Below are 21226 nucleotides of genomic sequence, written 5' to 3'. Positions count from 1 at the left end.
ATTTTAAGATACCCTTGCTGCTTTTTCTGTAAAATTAGTGGGTTTGAGACTGTTGGGTGTATACCACCCTCCGCTGTCTGGATCACGAGATTTTGGCCAACATCCTCCTTCCCTCAGTAGGAGCATTGAAGATAGGTTGTGTCTCGGTCTTCCAGCATGACAATGACCCGAAACACACAGCCAGGGCACCTAAGGAGTGGCACCGTAAGAAGTATTTCAAGGTCCTGGAGTGGTCTAGCCAGTCTCCAGATCTGAACCAAGGAGAAAATCTTTAGAGGGAACTGAAACTCAATGTTCCCCAATGACAGGCCCGAAACCTGAAAGATCTGGAGAAGATCTGTATGGAGTAGGGGGCCAAAATCCCTGCTGCAGTGTGTGCAAACCTGGTCAAGAACTACAGGAAATGTCTGACCTCTGTAATTATAACAAAGGTTTCTGGACCAAATATTAAGTTCTGCTTTTCTATTGTATCAAATACTTGTTTCATGTAATAAAATACAAATTAATTATGTAAAAATCATACAATGTGATTTTCCGGATTTTTTTTTCAAGATTCAGTCTCTCACAGGTGAAGAGTACCTAGGCGAGAAAACTTGCCAAATCGACAGTGCATCAAATACTTATTTTTCCCACTGTATGAGTATGTCCTTGTCTGTGTGCATCTCTTTTCAGGATGGCTTGAGACCTAGCTTTGTGCAATGGCAATTTGGCCAAGAAGCTGGTGTCAGAAGTAATCCAGAAGGATTGGAGGAATTATCCACTTGTTACCTTGGGAACACTCCACGTACAGGTACCTGGAAACCTGGAAATGTCTCACCACAATGTATAGAGGACAACACAGGAGCTTATAGGGGACTTTGGTACCCTTTTCCTCCCCTCCATGTGTGTTTCTCCTCTGCTTTAACCTACTTCCTATAAATATCTCTCACTGATTCTATCGTTGGTTAGCAGTGTATCCACCATGAGCACGGTTTCATCCTAGTGTTACTGGTACAGACTTTTTACATTACTTAGGCTAACAACCTTGGTGGAACATATCTGCCATCCAGGACCTTACCTCCTGCTTTCTTACGTACCCCTCTTCTACCCAAAGCCAGGGGAGCTGGGCACCTTCTGGGCACCTTCTGCCAACACACAATGTACCCTCGACAGAGCATCCACATTTCCTTGTTGCTTACCGGGTCTATACGCCACATGAAAATTGAAATCCTGTAGAACCAATGACCAGCGAGTTACCTGGGCATGGTTCCCATTTTTCTCCTGTATTTCCCTTAGCAGGACATGATCTGACAACAGCTTAAAGTTTCAGCACAGCAGGTAATATCTCAAAGAGTCAGTTGATGGCCAGGCACTCTTTCTCTACAATTGAATAGTGTTTTTAGCATGTGGAAAGTCTGGTCACAGTCACACTGTTCACTGTACCTGGCATAACTGAGGTCCCTCAGCAGGGTGCGGTACGGCACTGTAGATGGGATGTGCACATAATGAACAGTGCTAGCCTACAGAGCAGTCACGGGCTGATATATGTCCCAGGACATGAAACCTCCAACAGTCAATGGTGTGAGACGCACTCATTGTAACTGGTACTGATCCCTCTTGGGTAGTGTTGAGCGATACCTTCCGATATCAGGAAAAATCGGATAGGATTGGATGGGGCCGATACTCAAAAAGTATCGGATATCGCCGATTCCGATACCGGAAACCAATGCAAGTCAATGGGACACAAATATCGGAATGAAAATAAACCCTTTCTTTCCTTGTAGGTTAATTCTACATGAAGGAAAACAACTAACAATAATGAAGAATGTATTGGGGGAGGTGGTTGCCCAAATCGATGGGAACAGTGCTTACAGTGAACCATGAAAAGCCGGCAATTCAGCAGTGGCATACACCGGTACCCAACAATTTAGAAAAGAAAGAATAGAGCATCACACATAGATTAGATAGATAGAAACATGTCAGTCACATATATAAGTACAGTGACAGTGTTGGTTACTGTACTTGTCATTTAGTGTAAAGGATTTGTTTAAAAAAATAATAGCGTTTTCATGCACCGTCTCTTTAAAAAAGCCGGCCGGCAATTCAGCATCGGTACCTGACAATTTAGAATAGAAGGAATAGAGAATCACACATAGATTAGATAGATGGAAACATGTCAGTCACATATATAAGAAGTACAGTGACAGTGTTGATTACTGTACTTGTCATTTAGTGTTAAAATAAAGGATTTATTAAAAAAAAAATTGGCGTGGGGTTCCCCGTAATTTTAGTCTCTAGTGGAGGCTAAGCAGATGGCTGGGGCAGATGTTTGAAGCCTGGGAAGGGAGTAATACCCATGGAGCTTCCCAGGCTACTAATATCAGCCCCCAGCTGAATACCTAGCCTTTACTAGCTATTAAAATGCAGGACCCCCCAAAAAAATGACGTGGGGTCCCCCTTATTTTAATAGCTAGCAAAGGCTAGGCAGACAGCTGGGGGCTGATATTAATAGCCCTGGAAGGGTGCCATGAATATTGGCCCCCTCCCAGGCTAGAAACACCAGCCGTCAGCCACCCCAGAAATGGCGCATCCATAGGATGCGCCAATTCTGGCACTTAGCCTCGCTCTTCCCACTGCCCTGTAGCGGTGGCAGTAGGGTAATAGGGTTGGGGTTGATGTCAGCTTATAATGCCAGCTGACATCAAGCCCAGGTTAGTAATGGAGAGGCGTCTATAAGACACCCCCATTACTAACCCCATAGTCAAAGTTACAAAAAACACAAACACCCAGAATAAAGTCCATTAATTGAAATAAACACACAATTCTTTAATGTTCTAAATTAAACCATACTTACCATCACGCCCATTCCAGCTGAAGCCAACGATCTCCTGCAATAAAAGTAAAATAATAAAGCAACATCATCCTTACCTTTCCATGGTTCCCAGGACGGCTTCAGCTCTGCTACATCGAGATGACAGGCTGGATCGCAGCAGAAAGCTGCCATCCAGCCTGTCATGCCGCAGGCAGACACTGAGAAGCGCAGGCATGCTTGCGCTCCTCAGTGTCAGGCTGTGACGGCATCCAGATGAGCCGAGTCTCTCACGCTCACCGCATGCGTAGGAGAATTCTCCCACGCTGTCAGTGACGTGCATGAGGTGAGCTGAGTTCATTGTCAGCTCATCTGGATGCCGTCACAGCCTGACACTGAGGAGCGCAAGCATGCCTGCGCTTCTCAGTGTCTGCCTGCGGCATGACAGGCTGGATGGCAGCTTTCTGCTGCGATCCAGCCTGTCATCTCGATGTAGCAGAACTGGAGCTGTCCTGGGAACCATGGAAAGGTAAGGATGATGTTGCTTTATTATTTTTCTTTTATTGCAGGAGATCGTTGGCTTCAGCTGGAATGGGCGTGATGGTAAGTATGGTTTAATTTAGAACATTAAAGAATTGTGTGTTTATTTCAATTAAAGGACTTTATTCTGGGTGTTTGTGTTTTTTTTTTTAACTTTGACTATGGGGTTAGTAATGGGGGTGACATATAGATGCCTCTCCATTACTAACCTGGGCTTGATGTCAGCTGGCATTATAAGCTGACATCAACCCCAGCCCTACTACCCCACTGCCACCGCTACAGGGCAGTGGGAAGAGCGAGGCTAAGTGCCAGAATCCTATGGATGCGCCATTTCTGGGGCGGCTGATGGCTGGTGTTTCTAGCCTGGGAGGGGGCCAATATTCATGGCACCCTTCCAGGGCTATTAATATCAGCCCCCAGCTGTCTGCCTAGTCTTTGCTAGCTATTAAAATAGGGGGGACCCCACGTCATTTTTTTTGGGGTCCCCCATTTTAATAGCTAGTAAAGGCTAGGTATTCAGCTGGGGGCTGATATTAGTAGCCTGGGAAGCTCCGTGGATATTACCCCCTTCCCAGGCTTCAAACATCGGCCCCAGCCATCTGCTTAACCTCCGCTAGAGACTAAAATTATGGGGAACCCCAAGCCAATTTTTTTTTAATAAATCCTTTATTTTAACACTAAATGACAAGTACAGTAACTAACACTGTCACTGTACTTCATATATGTGTGACTGACATGTTTCTATCTATCTAATCTATGTGTGATGCTCTATCTTTCTATTCTAAATTGTCGGGTACAGATGCTGAATTGCCGGCCGGCTTTTTTAAAGAGACAGTGCATGAAAACACTATTATTTTTTTAAATAAATCCTTTACACTAAATGACAAGTACAGTAACCAACACTGTCACTGTACTTCTTATATATGTGACTGACATGTTTCTATCTATCTAATCTATGTGTGAAGCTTTATTCTTTCTGTTCTAAATTGTCGGGTACCGGTATATGCCACTGATGAATTGCCGGCTTTTTATGTTTCACTGTTGGCACTGTTCCCATCGATTTGGGCAAACACTGTAATGCCACAACCACCATGGCTGTGGCATTAACGTCTTAAAAAAATATTAATTCCTGCTATTCCATTTAATTGTAATGTAAGGGAGATAATGTAATGTCAGCGCTTGAGCAGGAGAATTATCCCACGCTGGGATGGCATTCTGATGACAGGCTGGATCGCAGCTGAGCGCTGCTATCCAGCTTGTCATCCTTCAGAGACACTGCAGAGCGCAGGCATTATGTGAACTTCCGATTCCGGTATTTGTTATTGTAAAAGTATCGGAACTCAGTATCGGAACTCCGATACTGCGAATATCGGTCGATACCCGATATTTCAGTATCGGAATGCTCAACACTACTCTTTGGTCTTTGGGCACCCCACAGGTGAGGATTTAGGCCCCTTCTTTTAGGCATCATCTCCCCTTCGGGAACTACAGTAGTGTGACCTCAGGCTCCCTTGACTTCTCAGGTAGTTTTCCACAATCAGGTATCTTTCCACGAGGCTCACAAGGTCATCTTCATTCTGAAAATCTACCTGGGCCACCCAGCTTTCTACAGACCTAGGAAGTGAGTGGATTAATCGATGCATCACCACTCTTTCCACCTTCTTTACTGGAGAGCAGGTCTCGAGCTATAGCCATTTTTGCACCAGGTGTAGCAGGTTAAACATCTGGAACCTGGGAGTCTTGTTCCTGTAGTAGCGCTGGAGGTGCACCCATTGTGCCCAGACTACTAGGGTTACCCACAAACGTGACATAATCTCTGCCTTCATATTGCCGAATTCCTTGGCATCCTGCAGGGCAAGGTCCTAGTATGCTTTCTGTGGTTCCCCAGTAAGGTATGGAATTAGGAGCTCTGCCCATTGATCTGGGAGCAGTTTCTCTCTGTCAGTGAACCTATGAAAGACAGTTAGGAAAGCCTCCAGAGTCATTTTCTGCAAGGCCTCCTGTACTGTGCACCTCACATTGGTACCGTCACTTTGACAGGTGGAAGGTGCTGTCTTTCTGGCTGGACAATTTCTGTCAGTAGAGTCATCTGCTATTGCTGCTGCTGAAACTGTTGAAACCGATGCTGCAGATTGGCCTGGACTAGGTGTTTAACAAGGTCCTCCATGCTTTCAGACTGTACTTGCAATCCTGTAGCTGCCATTACCAGAACATTCAGTCTTTAAACTTTAATCACCTGTGCTCTTTGGACTTCATGCCCGCATTCTCCACCAATTGTAGGGTTTCAGCTCTCTGGCAGCCTCTTGGATTTGCACAGTCACTGAGTTTTTATATCAAAACAGCATAAAATTTTATGTCCATCATAAACTTTATACCTCCAAAAGCAAAACAGCCTTCCTTCAGTAAAAATGCATAACATAAAGAGTCCTTTCTTCAGGTACAATCAACAAAAGAAATATAGCAGCCTCGCCAGTCTCAGTTTTCCAGGCAGAATTTGTTATGATCTGCAACATGTACAAAGGAAAGAAGGGGAAAGCTGTCCCTACAGTAAGACTAAGCTGAATCCCTACAATGTAGCGGGCTGCCTGTTCCTAGCGAACAGACCCGCCTTAGTCCTCGGCTAGTCTGAACGAAGACCTATAGCATAAGGGGGGGGGGGTCCCTAAAAGAACTAAGGACTGGAACAAAAATGGGACACCTCCTAAACAGAAAATTTGTTGCAGAACACTAAAAGACAAACTGACAAAAAGGTACTAGAGGTCCCAGAAGGACCAAGCGAACTGACAGAGATAGGCACCGAAGAACCTGGCTAGAGAAACAGTCAAACAACACTGAAGTCCAGCACAGCCAAAAGGGTGGAGCTGGAATATAAAGGCAGGTGGTCACGTGACCGCAAAACAGAAGATGGAAAAAACAAACAGGAAGGTTCTAACAGAATTAGCCCAAGTAGTATTAAATGTGGTCACAAAACAAACACCTCTGTTCAGCTCAGGCACATCTCCACTCCGCTGGGCTAAGCCAGCTGCTGTTATTAGCTCTGGAAGCCCAGGGGTAGATTATGCGAACAACCTTTTTCACCCAGACTTTTTTGGCTGCTCCTGAATCCCCGACCCAAAATCCAGTCAAATTAGCCCTCTCAGTAACCTAGTGTTACCTGTACAGGTTTTTACATTACGGGTGCCAACCACCTTGGTGGCACCTATCTCCACTTTACCTCCTGCGTTCTTGCACCATATACAGTATGCTGAGGTCTCTTTCACTATACTAAGGCTGTTATTCTGTTAAAGTCCTTAAAATTGTTTGAATTCAGTCTTAGGAGACCTCAGAGTGTTACACACATCATTTCTGGGCAAATGGAGGCTTTGCATTATTTGCAATTTGTGGTAAATCCAGCAAATCCAATTTTTCTTTTTAAATGTATTGAACCTGGCCAATTGGAATTTCAAAAGATTCTCTCATCTGTAACTAAACAATGCAATAAGCAGATCCATTATACAGTCCGTCCTAATACAACAATTATATTCAATTCTTCAGTGATTTCATCCCTTCTCATCACTCTGGGGCCATTAGCAATAATGCACAGAGGTAATATGGTCTATTATAAAAAGCTCTGGATTTACGTTGCAGCCACTGGGAGCAGGGGAACGATGCAGACCTCTCTTGTCGGACGGATATACATCGGGCAGGTGAGAGAATCATCCACATCTGTTCAGACACAATCAACTTGGAATACAGCTGTGAATTGTACATTCAACACTTTATAGAATATTTTTCAAACTTTCAGATATTTGAATCCAGATCGTCCACATCATATAATAGTAGAGACCCAATGATTCCAAATCCTGTAGCAATCTGTTTCTTGGAACCTCAGGTTTCAGGATACTCAGCTCTCTGGTTACCTCCATGCAGAGGCAATAATAGTTAAACTAGGCAAGTTAGGAACAGAAGGGATCCAGGGATAGAATCAGAAGGCAACACCATAGTCAGAGAAACAGCCAATGCCAGATGTCAATCCTTTCTCCATTGACAATATAAAAAAAAAAAAAAAACCTGGGCTACAATGGAAAACAATCATGTGCCTTACTTCTAATTAATGTGCCCCACTTTGGAGATCTTACTGAAAGGTTTAACACCGACTTCATAAAATTGGGAAGCTGAGTTACTTTATTTATTCTCCGGCCTGTCATAACTTTATGTTATGTATTATATATATTATACATATTAAGTTGTTGATCATTTTTCAACTTTTCTTTTATGAATTTTTAAGCTTATTTTACCTTTTCAAAGAAAGAAAAGAAAATGGAGGAAGTAAACAAGACACAAATAATGTTTATTTTTTCAGGATTGACTGATGATTCAAATCTTGCCCTGTTCCTCTTCATTTTCTTCCTCTTGGTTTACATAATAACTTTGGTGGGTAACATTGGTTTGTTCATCATTGTGCGCAAGACATCCGCCCTCCACACTCCTATGTATTACTTCCTCAGTTACCTCTCGTTGGTGGACCTGTTCTACTCCTCATCTGTGACTCCTAAGATGATTGCTGACCTTATCTCTGCACGGAAAGTCATCACATTCAAAGGATGTGCTCTCCAATTCCTCACCTTTGCTGATCTTGCTGGAACAGAGGTTCTTCTGCTCTCGAATATGGCTTATGACCGATATGCTGCCATCTGCCACCCTCTACATTATGTGTACATAATGACCAAGAAGAAATGCTTCCGAATGGTTCTTGGGGCTTTCTCTTTTGGCTTCTTCCAGTCATTAATACAGACTTGTTGTATATTTAGTCTTCAATATTGTGGGTCAAACATTCTCAACCACTTCTACTGTGACGTTCCCCCACTGCTCAGACTCTCCTGCTCCGATACCTTCACCTGTGATATGGTAAATATTTTTCTGATAGGATCTTATGGGTTTTGCTCATTGGCCATGATTCTATTCTCCTACGTTTTCATCATTATTTCCATCCTAAAGATAAGATCTGGTAAGGGTAGACAGAAAGCATTCAGCACTTGCTCCTCACATGTCATCTGTTCTTCCATCTTCTATGTCTCCGTTTTTCTCACTTACTTTCACTCTCCTTCCAATGTCTTTGAGGAACAAGACAAGGTGGCTGCCATCTTTTATTCAGTTATTACGCCAATGCTAAATCCAATTATCTACAGCCTGAGAAACCAAGAGGTTAAAAAGGTTATAAAGCAAGCCATTCGAGCTTTGGCCATCTCCAGTTGTAACTGGTGAGAACTCAGTTTCTGTATTGTGCTGGCCAAATTCAAAATAAGTTTTTATTAGAAACCAAGATTGGGGATTCTCAATTTTGTTTTAAGTTTCTTTAGTTCTCAACCTGGAGAAGAACATGATTTGCTCTTCAGTCAGATATTTTATCAATGTAAATTTATAAAACTGAAGCCTCTAAAGCCTCTACTGGACCACCGCTCCAACTGGACTTAGAATTTTTGGATTTGTGGGAACTGCTCCTTCTCTACACTTACCCTACAGAGAGCAGGAAAAGGGGCCATGAAATCACACGTTTTCCCTTTTGTATAAAAAAATGAATCATCTGTATTTTATCAATTTTTCTAAATCATTTTCATTTTTTGTAGATTTTATGAAGTTATTTTCTGCACTTAAATGTGGATGGACATCTTTCCGTAGTTGCTGCTCTTCTCTTGTGAATGTTAGTCATATTTGAATACAAAGAACAATGTAAAATAGAGATCAGAGAAAAAACATAAAAACTGTAAAAAAAAAAGAAATAAAATGACACATTAAAAACAGAAGACACAAAAGAACCCTAAAAACGCCATGAATTAAAACAAAAATTGAGGGTCACCCTTTGTCTTGGAGAAATCCAACCAAAGATGTCCAAACCCTGAAGAACAAGTCTTCCTGTTAACAAGATTGTACAAGATTCTAAAAATATGGCTGCTTTCTCCAGAAACAAAGGCACAACTTCCCACATTTGTGTGTGATATTGCGACTCTGTGGCTCTTTTCACGTCAATGAAGTTGGGCTATAATTTAGACAAATCTTGTGGACTGATGTGGCATTGTCTTGGAAAATATCAGCCATGGTTTTCTAAATTCCTTTTAAATATACAACCCCAGTTTCCAAAAAGTTAATATGCTGTGTAAAATGTGAAGAAACAGAGCATGCAATGACTTGAAAATCTCTTATTGCCATATTTTATTAAGACAGAACCTAGAACAGATCAAAAATTGAATATTGGACATTCTTCCATTTCATTTGAAAAAATGATCTCAATTTGAATTGATGACAGCGACACATCTCAAAGAAGTTGGGATAGGGTTAACATAATGCGGGGAAAGTAAGTAAGTGTTACTAATGAAAAACAGCTGGAGGGTTAATTTTCAGCTAGGTCATATGACTGTGTATAAAGAGTATGTTAGAAAGGCAGAGTCTCCCAGAAGCAAACATGGTCAGAGGTCACCAATCTGTGATAACTTCGTCTAAACATTGTGGGACAATTTCAGATAAATGTTCTTCACAGTAAAACTGCTAAGACGCCATTACAGGAAATAACATCACCTAAAATATTCAGAGATTCTGGAGAAATCCATTTGCACAAGGGACAAGGCTGACGAAAGCTTGTGATCTGTGAGGACTTCATTCAAATGCAAGTGACAGCTTCATCATGTACAGAAGAAGCTATAAATCAGCACAATCCAGAAATGCTGCCATCTTGTCTGGGCCACAGATCATTTAGGAATTAAACTGTGAAATTATTTATGGAAACCCGGAATGCCATGTCCTGTGGATGCAGGAGTAGAGGGACCATCCAGCTTGTTATCGAAGAGAGGGACCATCCAGCTTGTGATCAGTTCACATCTCTGATTTAAAGCAGTGGCAGTACATACAAGAAAGGCGCCATCAATGCTGAGCTTTATTTAGAGGTTTTAGAACATTTGCTCCTTCCAGACAACGTGTATTTCAGGGAAGATCTTGCATATTTCAGCAGGACAATGCTAAATCACTGTTACATCACAACAGCATGGTTCCGCAGGAGAATTGTCTGGGGAATGAAATGGTCATCTGCAGTCGAGACCTTTCACCATTAGAAAACATTTGGCGCATTATGAAACAAGAAATCCGGCAAAGACCCCGAACTCTAAAGCCGACATCAGTCAAAAATGGAACAACGTTCCTCTCCCAAAACCCCAGCCAATGGCCCGTGTACAATGGTGGACATGACTCGGGCACAACAATGGTGGACACGGCCCAGGCACAATGGTGGACATGACCCGGGACCAACTTTTTCTGAGATGTATTGCTGCCATCAATTTCTAAAAGACTTAAATATTTTGGCAAAATGTCCACTGTTCAACTACTGATCTGTGTCCTATCTTCTGTGGTGAATGAAATATGGCTATACGAGATTTCCAGATAATTAAGTCTTTCTTGTTTTCTTTACATTTTACACAGCGCCCAAACTTTTTTGGAACTTGGGTTCTAATCCAATTTAATGGGGTTCTCCATTGTGAACAATCCCTGCTCATTAGTTATTAATTACTATAATGTGTTATGAAATTTGGTAGCAAGTGTTCAATTTCCCTGCAGCGCCACCAAAGGAGAAATAAATATTACACGGCTCTTATTGAAATAATATGTTGTGTAATGCAGGAGGCAATTGTAGCGCCCCGAGGGTTCGGCCGCTACAGGGGTATTGCACCTCAGTCCAGAGGTGTGATATTCCACTCCCGGGTAAGGATGGAGTATGGGCCAGGGCTCAGTTAGCTGCATACAGCACACACACCCCATTTCCGAGGGACAGCTCAACGGTGCTCCCACTAGACATAAGTGCAGGCACGACCCACCATGTCCCTGCTGGAGTGGGGAGGGAGGGGTGGAACACCCAGTGCTGTAGGGGCAGATAGGGGGCGGTTCCTGAGCGTAGGTAGGAGCCCATTGGTTGCTGGTCACCTGGGCTCATGGTCAGAGGGAGGTATAAAAGGTGGGCACCATCTTAGATCTAAGTTCGTTCAGCCAGAGGAGAAGACAGGGAGTAGAGGCTCTGTAGGAGCTCTACTCCAGGAGGGCCTAGTGAGAGGCCGAGGAGGAGGTGAAGGGGAGCTGAGATTCTGGCTCATCTCAGCTCCAAGAGAAAGGAACAGAAAGAAACAGAACAGGAAAGAAAGAGAAGAAGAGACAGAGAAACAGAAGGGCTCAGGAACAAGAAGGTGGAAGGGACCCTAAGAACCCACGAGAATCCAGGGTGCAGGGTCAGACAGATTAAGGGTACCGGATCCCAAGTTGGTGGAGGAGAAACAACCCTCAGCCAAAGACCGGTCGTCGTGATCATCTATTGGTGCGACACCTCATCAAACCTGCTAGGAAGACACCATATAGGACAGCGGAGGACGGGGCCCACGTTTAACCGCACAAGTCCGCGGCAGGCCAGAGAAAGGATTAAAGGGGGTCCTGTGCCATGCTCCTTAACTGCCTGGGAGTTGACCGAGCCCCTCACCTGGTGGACGCAGCACGGCTCGGGCGGTCACTGCCGACGGAAGTGACCCGGAACAAACGAACTGTGAGTAAAGACCCTGGACTGTAACTTGTTGTCCGTGTGCTCCTTCGCTCCTCCGGCACTACCGGTACTGGGACCTTCACCACCATCACTCCCACCAGCCACTACACTGCCCTGGGGCCGCAATCTTCCCGTGGGGAGTCACACTACCCTAGCTGCACACTTCATCAGCCCCAGCGGTCTGCATGCAGCGGCGGTTCCTAATAACCGCAATCCACGGGTGGCGTAGTCGGACATTATCTCAAGTACGTAGCAGACTACCATTGGTCTGACCACCCTGAGCCGCGGGACCGGGCCGCCACTACTACTCCCAGCGTCTCACTGTTGCCCGGATCCGCGTGCCCCACGGCCCAGGGGGCGAGTCAGCTTTGGCGTAGTCGGCAGGATCGTGACCAACCCGCCACAGACGGGTATTGCGTGCCTGAAGAAAATTGCACAAGTACCTTAAAAAGAAGTTTCCCGCCGTCCGGAGTCGTTTCCCGCCATCCGGAGCCGATTTCCGCCATCAGACGCCATATTGGACCGTTTCCCGCCGTCTTCATCCGTTTTTCCCGCCCTGGCAGAGCGGACGCCATTATGTGTGCACCAAAAGACAGCAGGAAGCCACCTCCCATCGTGGGCCAGATCCCAGAATGGCGCCAAAGAAGGGGCCCGCCCCCACCAGCCATGAATGCAGCAGTGGAGATGTCTATCAACATGGGGGGGCTGCCCCTGAAAGTGATTGTCACCAAGTTGCCCCGGGGCCGCCCCCAATGGGGGTGGGAAGAGAAGAAAACTGCGGGGCAGGGGGTGGTCTGGATCAGTCCAGACAGACCGCACCCGGGAATGGACGCCCTGAGAAGCACCAGCCTCCTGACCCGAAGCCTGCTGCAGGCCGAACCGCTCTGCAGCCTAGCAGAAGTCCTAGCGCAGCTCCCCAGAGACCCGGAGCGTGCGCAAGCTGCACTGGAGGACCTGGAGCGGAGGATGGTCCGGGCGCAGCGGAGTGCACTCACCGAGTGGAGAGAGGAACTGGCCCGGCAGGCCGAGACCCACCAGCGACAAACTTCAGCCGCACCCCGCGGTTTGCCTGCCTCGGAGGACGGCGCAAGAGGAGAGAGGACCGGAGGCAACGCCGCGGAGGGAGCCGCGAGGACTGAGGCAAGTGAAGGGGACGTCACCACCCCAAGCCCAGCAACCGCAAGCCTGCCCCAGCCCCCAGTCGCGGCACCCGAAGCCCCACTCACCGCGCCTGTTGCCGCGCCGCCACTACTTCCAGCTAGGCCTCAAGCGGTGAGCGCCGCGGCCACGCCCCGCCCGTCGCCACGCCCCCTGATCCCGGGCGCCGTAAAACGAGAAGCGTCATCGGCCTGGTCGCAAGGCCTGGATGACCCGGGCGCCATCGCTGAGCCTGCGCCCCTGTCCCGGACGGGACTACCAGCTAGCGCGACCGAGAGACCCCTGGCCTGGTTGCAAGGCCGAGTGCCCCCGGGCGCTGCCCCCAGATCAAGTCCCTCTACCATACCACGACTGGGTGTGGACTTGATTGCCCATCATACCGGTCCGGATGGACTGCCCCTGGAGTGGTCGGCCGAAGTCATCAGCAATCAGCCATGGAAGACCCAGCCCCCGCGCGAGCCTCTGTTACCGGCTCCAGAACCCGTGGAGGTCCCCCTACCCCCACTAGAGGACATCCAATTTGCGTGGGACCCCACCGGCGAGAACTTGATGGGGTTCTCCCAAGAGACTCGGGCAGACGCGGTCCGACGTCTGGAGGCCTGTCATCAGCAACTGGCGACCTTTGAGCGGGAGCGACGAGAGAGACGCGTCAGGGAGGAACGGCTCCAAGCCCAGAGTGCTGAACAAAAACGTAAGGCCCGCCAAGACCCCAAAGCTGCCCGTGGTCCCCGAATCACCGGGACCATAGTCAAGTTCCACATGGAGAACGGCTGGGGCTTCATCAGGGGCCCAGAAACAGCAGGCGACGTCTTTGTGACCCGCAGTGACGTCGAAAGTCATCTACCTGAGGGGCATCGTGGCCGTGACCTGTACCCTGGTGATGTGGTCACCTTCACCCGCCACGTAGGTGCAAAAGGACCATACGCCCTACATGTCCATCGGCTCACCGAGGAGGAGCTACAATACCGCGGCTATGAGGAGAGCCAAGAGGACCCGGACGGGTCTGAAGAGCCATATGAGGAGGAAGAAGGAGCCTATGGAGGACACCGCTACTAGTAAGTAGCAAAGTACCTGTGTACATAGTTACCCGTCAGGACATCCGAATCGTTTTTGGGACTGTTCCCGTCCTGAAAGTGTGGTCCCCGTTGGGACAAGTATCGAACTGTTACCTGTGTGCCCCTATCCCCTAAGTAATCTGGCTGAGGACTGAGAGCAGCCGCCCCTATCCCCTAACAGGCTGAGGACTGTGAGCAGCCATTCCCCTATCCCCACCGGCCGCGGACTGGAAACGGCCAATTCCATGTATATAGTTGCGCTTCTTAAAGCGCCCCCTACTGGTTTTATACAAGAACCGCAACGTCTACCTCAAAGTTAAAATGGACTGTTGCATCTTTAAAAAGGAAGAGCATCTGGTTGCAAGTTGCACCGCAGCCAAGAACCCAAGAATATGCTTTAATTAAAAAAATGTTTTATATATGAAAAGTTTTTATATGCTGCTAGATATTGATGTGAATGTTTTCTATAGTATGAAATGTCAAAAGAGTTCCGGAAGTATTGAAAAAGTTTTTCTATAATGCCTAGTGAAAAGAAAAGTGTGTCCCATAAAGGGAGTTGAACCGTAATGTCTGTTTCTAATGTAAAAAGTTATTGAAAAAGTTTTGCATGTCCTGTAATCAACTGTTTTTTCTCTTTTCCAGCCCGAGGACGTGCTGTGCTTTACCAGGGGGGAATGTAGCGCCCCGAGGGTTCGGCCGCTACAGGGGTATTGCACCTCAGTCCAGAGGTGTGATATTCCACTCCCGTGTAAGGATGGAGTATGGGCCAGGGCTCAGTTAGCTGCATACAGCACACACACCCCATTTCCGAGGGACAGCTCAACGGTGCTCTCACTAGACATAAGTGCAGGCACGACCGACCATGTCCCTGCTGGAGTGGGGAGGGAGGGGTGGAACACCCAGTGCTGTAGGGGCAGATAGGGGGCGGTTCCTGAGCGTAGGTAGGAGCCCATTGGTTGCTGGTCACCTGGGCTCATGGTCAGAGGGAGGTATAAAAGGTGGGCACCATCTTAGATCTAGGTTCGTTCAGCCAGAGGAGAAGACAGGGAGTAGAGGCTCTGTAGGAGCTCTACTCCAGGAGGGCCTAGTGAGAGGCCGAGGAGGAGGTGAAGGGGAGCTGAGATTCTGGCTCATCTCAGCTCCAAGAGAAAGGAACAGAAAGGAACAGAACAGGAAAGAAAGAGAAGAAGAGACAGAGAAACAGAAGGGCTCAGGAACAAGAAGGTGGAAGGGACCCTAAGAACCCACGAGAATCCAGGGTGCAGGGTCAGGCAGATTAAGGGTACCGGATCCCAAGTTGGTGGAGGAGAAACAACCCTCAGCCAAAGACCGGTCGTCGTGATCATCTATTGGTGCGACACCTCATCAAACCTGCTAGGAAAACACCATATAGGACAGCGGAGGACGGGGCCCACGTTTAACCGCACAAGTCCGCGGCAGGCCAGAGAAAGGATTAAAGGGGGTCCTGTGCCATGCTCCTTAACTGCCTGGGAGTTGACCGAGCCCCTCACCTGGTGGACGCAGCACGGCTCGGGCGGTCACTGCCGACGGAAGTGACCCGGAACAAACGAACTGTGAGTAAAGACCCTGGACTGTAACTTGTTGTCCGTGTGCTCCTTCGCTCCTCCGGCACTACCGGTACTGGGACCTTCACCACCATCACTCCCACCAGCCACTACACTGCCCTGGGGCCACACTCTTCCCGTGGGGAGTCACACTACCCTAGCTGCACACTTCATCAGCCCCAACGGTCTGCATGCAGCGGCGGTTCCTAATAACCGCAATCCACGGGTGGCGTAGTCGGACATTATCTCAAGTACGTAGCAGACTACCATTGGTCTGACCACCCTGAGCCGCGGGACCGGGCCGCCACTACTACTCCCAGCGTCTCCCTGTCGCCCGGATCCGCGTGCCCCACGGCCCAGGGGGCGAGTCACAATCGACAAAGAATAAGAAGAAGATCTCAAGGCTTGAACCTGAACAACTGCTGCAGCCCGTTATTTCATTGACCATCTAGGAAAATGAGATCTATATAGTCTACATTGAGGGCCTACAACCATCTTTGACACCTATAGTATATTCAGTGGCTCTCTACCATATTTTGAATGCTGAAAGCAGAATGAGATGTAAAGAAGGTAAAATAATGAAAAAAATCTTCATAATCAGGTGGTTTGTATGGACAACTGGGGTCACTGTGTCACCTGAACACAGTAAGGCCAATTAGAGCCTATGTGGCTGTATGAGACATACAGATCTGTGCAAACGTTTTTAGGCAGGTATGTAAAAAATTCTGCAAAGTAAGAATGCTATCATAATTAAAAATGCAAAGTGAATGAACAAAAGAGAAATCTAAATCACATCAATATTTGGTGTGACTGCCCCCTGCCTTTAAAACAGCATCAACTCATCTAGATACACTTGCACACAGTCAGGGATTTTGTTGGATTATAGTCAGGTGTACGAAAGAGCAATTCTACCAAACAACTGATAATGATCATTTTCATATGGAGGGCAAAACACGGTTATTAACTGAAACAGAAACAGCTGTGCTGGACACTTAAATCTGAGTAAGGAACAGACAAACTTTACTACAAAGGTGAGGTTGTGGAAGACAGTTTCATGTCCCAGGTCATCGACCATGACAAGACTGAGTACAGCAACAAGACACAAGGTAGTTACACCGCATCAGCAAGGTCTCTCCCAGGAAAAGAGTTCATCAAGACGGTGGTCAAGTTTTTTGAAGAAGCACCTAGAAATGGGTAACATCGAGAACAGTAGGTGTAACGGTTGGCCAAGAAAGCTTGGTGCATAAGCTGGAAGACACATCATCATGCTACTTCCCTTCAAAATTAGTAACAGAAAACCCAGGTACATAATGGCTGGAGGCACATCAACACCCATAAGCGAGAGTGCGCCACAAGAGCAGCATACCTCCAAAATACATATGGAAACAAGAGACAAATGGAGCGTTTTAGATGCAAATAGAAAAATTCTTTATTAAATATATATTTTGATCATAAAAAGTGATATAAAGTGCATTAAAATACAGTGTGCTCAGGACAGAACAGACACCCTGACGAGCAACCAGCCGAGGGTAGTGAAGGTATAGATATATTGAAGTACAGAATAGTATTGAAATTCATAAATGCACAAGTCCACATATAGAACAAAATGGCACAGGGAAGACCTTTCAGATATATATAATAATCTGTTCAAAGTGGCAGGCAATGCTGCTATACCCCATAATTGGCCAGAGCAAAAGAACAGGACTAGTAACCCTCATGGAAGATAATACCAAGGGTGTAACAGGAATTGGACTTATGGACAGTCACTTACCCAGAGGCTGGAGATCCCCCAACGGGATGGAAAAGGTGCTGTTGCGGCTTCCCAACGCGCGTTTCGCGTTGACCGTGCGTTGTTTTTTCAAGGGAAGGTACTAGAATTGCCCCTCTAGGACCTTTAAGTATCTGTAGCAACCGGTCACATGGAAAGTCATGTGGTCGGTGGCAGGCCAATGGTGCTGCTTAGAATGGCACATGCGTGTCCGGATAGCCACGCCCCCCCACCGCACTCCCGGCAGTCAAGCCCGCAGGGTGCGCACACCGCAGACAGTCAGCTGAGCCAGCTGCCGCAGTGCACGCGTGGTCATAGAGACACCGAGAGGCGGCAGGGGGACGCGACTCCAGGAGGCGCATGCGCTCCACAGCGCCACCAGTGGTGACTAAGTAAGAAAATTATCAGGATAATGTAGTTATACTGGCAGGGCATAACCAGTCTGAACCCCATAAATACTGTATTAGAGGTGGAACAAATAAACAAAAATAAATACAAATAAGGAGAACATCAATTCTTGATTTGTTCCACAAAAGGGGAGGAGACAGATGACAATCTTGAACAGTTCCTCAAGAAGAATGGTTTATGTCCCGCCTCAGAAACAATCATCCCAGAGGTGATGTACATTGTGAGATATGATGCTAAGATGCTTGCAAAGGCCAATAATCAGAGACAAAAAGGAACCTAAATAAAATATATAATTACAAAAATTAATATTAACCCTCATAACTAGCCAATGTGTAAAAAAGGGGGCAATAGCACAGACAGAGCAACCACCACATCCACGAATAATAGCAAAAAGGAAAATGTAAGAAAAAAGGAAAAGGGGATAAAGTAAAACCTTAAGAAAAAAGGTGGGGTGGGAAGGGGGGAGGGAGAAAAAAGAGGGGGGAAACAGCGCTAGAGCAAAAAGGAGGGGGGATTCACATAAATAGTGACAAAATTGTTCACTTCTTTAATCCTTGAGAAAGAGAGAAAGGTCATCTAGAGGAAAGAGGCAAAACTAAGAGACTCATTGAGAACCTTAGGGGCCATGGTATCAAGCGTAACGATCCACTATGCTTCGCGTTGTGCAAGAAGTTTTTTTGCATTGCCACCTCTCGACCCAAGGTGTATCAGATCGATGTCCCTGATCATGAGGGATCGAGAGTCGCGGTTGTGGAATTCTTTAAAATGACGGGGAATCGTTTTAAGTTCCGAGATATCGGTCACATGCCTCGCCGCATTAATGTCCCTAATGTGTTCGCGGACCCTGACTCTGAGTTCTCTGGAGGTGAGTCCCACATAGATAAGGGGATCCAATGTAGGATCTTAAATTGTCGGTCACCTCCAGCAGAGTCAAAGGTCTTTCAGCGAAGTACATTCGTGCAGGCCATGCAGTGGCCACAGGGGTAGCACCCCAATGTACGTCTGAAAGATGACAAAAACGTACTATTAGGAGTAGAGATGAGCATTGTTTGACGCGAACTGTTCGCCAATCTCAAATTCGAGCTGTTTTGGGCGGTGTTCGAGCCGTTCGGCGAACACGAACGATTTGAGAAAAATTCGGCTGTTCGAGGTTATGTTCGATAACTGTTCGTGCACCAAAATCATAACTGGATTTTTTCTCAGTAATGATGAAAATTAATGTTAATACGCAGTTTGAGTGTACAGCGGGGCGGGGGGAGTGGCAGGGGATGGATCTCTGCAGGAATAATGAAGATCTCCATTTTTTTTTCTCTTTCCCGCATTTGCAGTGGGGAGGTGCAATCTGTCAGCCTATCAGCAGCGCACACACGGAGCGAAGTGCTTTTTTTCACACAAGCAAGGGCATGTGTCATTGGCAGTGTATGTCACATGTCCTTGCCCTATAAGACCAAGCCATTTTCCCCGTCGCCACCATTTTCTCACTGCTGCAGCTGCGTGTTAGACGGCACCGCTGTTGCTGTGTGCGCTATACCTTGTTAATTTCAAGCCAATTTTCGCACAAATCTACAGATAGCTTGGGAGTAGGGAATAGTTATGATTGCAGTCCTTTTAAGGACTAGGTTACAGCATTTCCTACGACTTTTATCAGGCAGGTCTGTGCTCTTAAATAGATAGGTTGTGGGAGTAAAGACTAATTGTAATTGCAGTCCTTTTCAGGACTAGGTTACATCAGTTCCTATCAGTTTTTGCCAGGCAGGTCTGTGCCAGTGCTGTGCAAGTTTTTTTCACAGCATTAGGCTGAATCTAGCAAAGCTAATCCTTTTTGGCCTATTGCAGAGTGTGTTAGTCAGTGGAGTAGCCTATCTGTGTTGCAAGCTACACCACCTGTGTATAGAATACCAATTTTTTTACTGCACCTAGTGAAGTAAAATCTTTTGGGCATAGCATCATTCTATTAGTCCATCTATACTGACCTCCATCAGGTTGCAAATTGAATATAATTTTTTTCTGCATCTAGCTCTGAAAAAATATTTGGCCTTCTAGCAGTGTGTGGGACTTTCTCTATTAGTCCATCTATACTGACCTCCAGCAGGTTGCAAATTGAATATAATTTTTTTCTGCATCTAGCTCTGAAAAAATATTGGCCTTCTAGCAGTGTGTGGGACTTGTTCTATTAGTCCATCTATACTGACCTCCAGCAGGTTGCAAATTGAATATAATTTTTTTCTGCATCTAGCTCTGAAAAAATATTAGGCTTCTAGCTGTGTGTGGGACTTGTTCTATTAGTCCATCTATACTGACCTCCATCACGCTGCAAATTCAAAATAATTTTTTGTCTGCATCTAGCTCTGAAAAAATATTTGGGCTTCTAGCAGTGTGTGGGACTTTCTCTATTAGTCCATCTATACTGACCTCCATCAGGTTGCAAATTGAATATAATTTTTATCTGCATCTAGCTCTGAAAAAATATTTGGCCTTCTAGCAGTGTGTGGGACTTGTTCTATTAGTCCATCTATACTGACCTCCATCAGGTTGCAAACTGAATATAATTTTTTTCTGCATCTAGCTCTGAAAAAATATTTGGCCTTCTAGCAGTGTGTGGGACTTTCTCTATTAGTCCATCTATACTGACCTCCATCAGGTTGCAAATTAAAAATAATTTATATCTGCATCTAGCTCTGAAAAAATATTTGGCCTTCTAGCAGTGTGTGGGACTTTCTCTATTAGTCCATCTATACTGACCTCCATCAGGTTGCAAACTGAATACAATTTTTTTCTGCATCTACCTCTGAAAAAATATTTGGGCTTCTAGCTGTGTGTAGGACTTGTTCTATTAGTCCATCTATACTGACCTCCATCAGGTTGCAAACTGAATACAATTTTTTTCTGCATCTACCTCTGAAAAAATATTTGGGCTTCTAGCTGTGTGTGGGACTTGTTCTATTAGTCCATCTATACTGACCTCCATCAGGTTGCAAATTGAATATAATTTTTTTCTGCATCTAACCCAGCCAATAGTTTTGGCCTAATACCACAGTTTGGCCACTCATCTCTGCTCGGTTCCCATCCATTGTATTTTTGTGCAAACAACTCCAGAGTTGTGAATTAGTTAACCATCAAAAAGAGTGGAAAAAGGCCTGCTGCTGGTGGAAAGGGGAATAGGCATGTTGGGAAGGGGAAAAAAGGTTGTGTCCGTGGGGTAGGTGTTAAAGCAACAGTAACATCTGCAGAAGAAAGACCATCTTCCAACCAAACTAAAATGTCTACTTCTTTTAGCGGACAATGTGATAAGATCCCTTTCTTACGGCCACGCCAATCGCTACAAATTCCAGATGAGGCACAAAAACAGCAGGTGCTTCAACGGATATCAAGTGCTCCTTTAAGTGGGCTCTCCTC

General features: G+C 46.0%; 1 protein-coding gene across 1 annotated transcript; it reads left to right on the top strand.

Annotated features, from left to right (window-relative positions):
• The first annotated feature begins 7627 nt into the window (after window positions 1-7627).
• LOC141167616 (olfactory receptor 5AR1-like) lies at window positions 7628-8572 on the top strand. The gene has a single exon (XM_073655002.1). The coding sequence runs from the start codon at window positions 7628-7630 to the stop codon at window positions 8570-8572; it is 945 nt and encodes a 314-aa protein (XP_073511103.1).
• The last annotated feature ends 12654 nt before the right edge of the window (window positions 8573-21226 follow it).

This window comes from Phyllobates terribilis, unplaced genomic scaffold, assembly GCF_046119375.1.
Source record: "Phyllobates terribilis strain yellow unplaced genomic scaffold, ASM4611937v1 Scaffold_11__3_contigs__length_659146591, whole genome shotgun sequence".
Taxonomy (NCBI): Eukaryota; Metazoa; Chordata; class Amphibia; order Anura; family Dendrobatidae; genus Phyllobates; species Phyllobates terribilis.
The sequence above is the reverse complement of the archived record's forward strand: the minus strand, read 5'-3'. Positions and strand labels throughout refer to the sequence as shown.

Bases quoted from the DNA above. Each gene is read 5' to 3' on its own strand.
- LOC141167616 (XM_073655002.1), top strand. From the start codon at position 7,628: ATGGAGGAAGTAAACAAGACACAAATAATGTTTATTTTTTCAGGATTG.